Genomic DNA, 2,560 nt, shown 5'->3' with positions numbered 1-2,560 from the left:
TTTGACCTCTAACATTTAGTTTGGAATCATAATTTTATAATATTTTATTTTAATATTCCCATACCTCATTTCAACTCCAGACATTTTAATGTTACTGTAGTTTTGTTATAAGAATGTACACATATTCGGTTTTCCTTCTTGAGAAGAAAATACAATGCACCTTCAAGGTACACAACTGGACTTCACAACCAATACGCTACCTCTGAAGGGGCAATTACACTGGCTGTAACCTTATTTAATAACAAGATTTGTTTTCTGACAGAGTGCATAAACAGGCACAAAAACAACAAAAACTAAATATAGGTAAATGGAAGGAAAATTGTCCCTTTAAGGTTAAGAATAAACAGTTTTAGAATAAACCGCCTTTAGGAAATTTTGCTGTATAATGTAAAAAATATGTCTGTGTATGTTAGTCACTGAAGAAATTAAATATTCTGCTTTGGTATACCCTTGATAAAAATATAAATATAAATATAAAAAAATATAAATATAATATAAATAAAAATATGGATGAGCACAGATTGTATTTGAAGTGTAATGAAAGCAAGACTGTGTAATTTATTCATTTTCATAACCCTTTACCTCATTACCCCATGTACGAAAAAAATATGCTTTCACTGACCAAATTTAGAACTTTAAAGTTGGCTTTAACATACTCATATTCATCTCAATGAGACTTAAGGTTTTACAATGTTTACAGCCTTGCATCTTCCTTTTTTGTTGTTTTAAATGTTTTGGCATATATTAAATTCCTCCCCATTAAATGGTGCCAATATTTGATTCAGAATGGAGTCCTAGATTCCTCTTGTAAAATTAATATTTTGAATATATGAGGTTTTGCTCCAACAGCTTTTGAGAATGTTTGACATAATCACTCCAGAAACAGATACAATGTTTTTTTGTCATTTTATTGCACAAGCATATGAAAACATGCAAGAAAACCACAGAGAAGTAGAAAAATAAGACTAGCTACTTTCATTAAATAATGAAAATTTATGCTGTAACACAAGCAAGAAAAATAAAACATAACAGCTAATCTAAATTCCAGACAGATCAGCATTAAGTGCATGCTTTCAAAATGAGTAACAGTTCAACAACAGTCTTCTGCCACATGAACTAGAATGCCACTTTCAGGAATGTAAATATGGCTTTGTATATTGAAGTGATAGAGATGTAAAACATTCCTTCGTCATTAGGAGCAGGAGGATGTGGTGGGGGAGGGGTGTCTAACAGCCGGTGCAGGCAGCAAAAGCACAAATCTCACACACATCCATGGGCATGGCAGCTGCAGAGAAAAATACAATTAGAAAAATATTTAGATATAGGTTTATATGTGTATTTGTAAATTATAAATGAGTTTAACCCTTGAATCTGTAAATTAATCTGTTATCAATCATACAACGTCTTATTGAGTTACTGCTCTATATAATTCAAACAAATGTCTGTCAGCATTAACTGGTTATAGTCAAGCTAAACAAACAGTTAATAATAATAATAATAATAATAATAATAATAATAATGAAATAAAACAAATTAAAAATCATAATTCTGATTAAAAACAGGCCACTCTCATCAATAGAAAATCAGATCAAGCTTCCAGCTCATTCTCTGTTCTCTCCAATTTTTCCAGGACAAAAATTTTTGTTATTTAATTCAATAACATTCCAATAGGACTTCACTGGACTAACTGGAGAATTATTACAGGAATTCTCGAGGTAAATTACAGAAGTACAGCTTAAATACATGTAATTACATGCAGTTAAATAGTAATCATCAATTTGCACTTGTGTAATTACACTGATGCTTACCTAGCCTTGAGAAAACCAGACTGGATCCACTTTGGTTGCAGAGAGGTACAAACTCTTGTGGCAGGGTGGGATTAGCACACACAGCGGAGTAGCTGGTGGTGGCCAGGCGAGGGTTTTTCTGCTGAGCATGAGCGCTGCTGTTCAGCAATTGCTGGAGGACTTTAACAGATTCAGCTGAGAAGAAATATTCTCCATCCTAGAAGGAACAAAAACACAAAGCTGTTGAGAAAGAAGCCTAGTGACACCATCATTAAAGTTAAAATGTAAACAAAGTGCACAGACACCACATGACAGTTTGACTTTTAAGCTAAGAGGTGAATGTCTGCTTGGCTAGTGCTTTTATAGCACATCTCTGAGAAAGACAAGAAGACTTCAGCTCAGTTTAAAAAAAATGAACATGTCAGAAGGAGCACTTGCCTGCACTTGGACAGCCTCGGAGAAAAAGCAGAGAGTGGCAAAAACCAAAGCAACAGAGATGATGATCTTCATTTTGAGGTTTGGAAAGGAGTTGGTTGCCTCCAGGTGATTTCTAGGTGTTTCTCAGGTGTTCTCACCTCAGTGTTCTGCCGTCCCTTGCTTACTACCTCTCTTTATATAGGATTCACTGTTCAGACTGTGACTTTGGGCAGCCACTCAAAGCCAAGGGTTTCACGCCTTTCAGTTAATGAATAAACACATTTACAGCATCATAAAAGTGAATTCATAAATCTTCCCTGACCTCATCCTACGTGTGATGTCTACACTCACCCCAC

At 34.5% G+C, this 2,560-nt stretch overlaps 1 protein-coding gene across 1 annotated transcript; it reads right to left on the bottom strand.

Annotated features, from left to right (window-relative positions):
• Positions 1-1,226: 1,226 nt before the first annotated feature.
• si:ch211-220m17.5 (guanylin family protein) lies at positions 1,227-2,297 on the bottom strand. The gene is made up of 3 exons (XM_066673204.1): positions 2,226-2,297; positions 1,809-2,004; positions 1,227-1,285 (listed from the first exon to the last, which is right to left on the bottom strand). Exons 1-3 carry the CDS (start codon positions 2,295-2,297, stop codon positions 1,227-1,229), a joined length of 327 nt encoding a protein of 108 aa, XP_066529301.1.
• Positions 2,298-2,560: the final 263 nt, after the last annotated feature.

This window comes from Hoplias malabaricus, chromosome 5 (genome assembly GCF_029633855.1).
Source record: "Hoplias malabaricus isolate fHopMal1 chromosome 5, fHopMal1.hap1, whole genome shotgun sequence".
Taxonomy (NCBI): Eukaryota; Metazoa; Chordata; class Actinopteri; order Characiformes; family Erythrinidae; genus Hoplias; species Hoplias malabaricus.
Note: the sequence above shows the minus strand (reverse complement) of the source record. Positions and strands in the feature narration are given on the sequence as shown.

Excerpts from the sequence above, each read along its gene's own strand:
- si:ch211-220m17.5 (XM_066673204.1), bottom strand. The coding sequence starts at position 2,297 with ATGAAGATCATCATCTCTGTTGCTTTGGTTTTTGCCACTCTCTGCTTT. Across the intron at positions 2,005-2,225 it reads CCGAGGCTGTCCAAGTGCAG|GATGGAGAATATTTCTTCTC; the intron begins GCAAGTGCTCCT and ends TGTTCCTTCTAG. Across the intron at positions 1,286-1,808 it reads TCTGGTTTTCTCAAGGCTAG|CTGCCATGCCCATGGATGTG; the intron begins GTAAGCATCAGT and ends TTTTCTCTGCAG.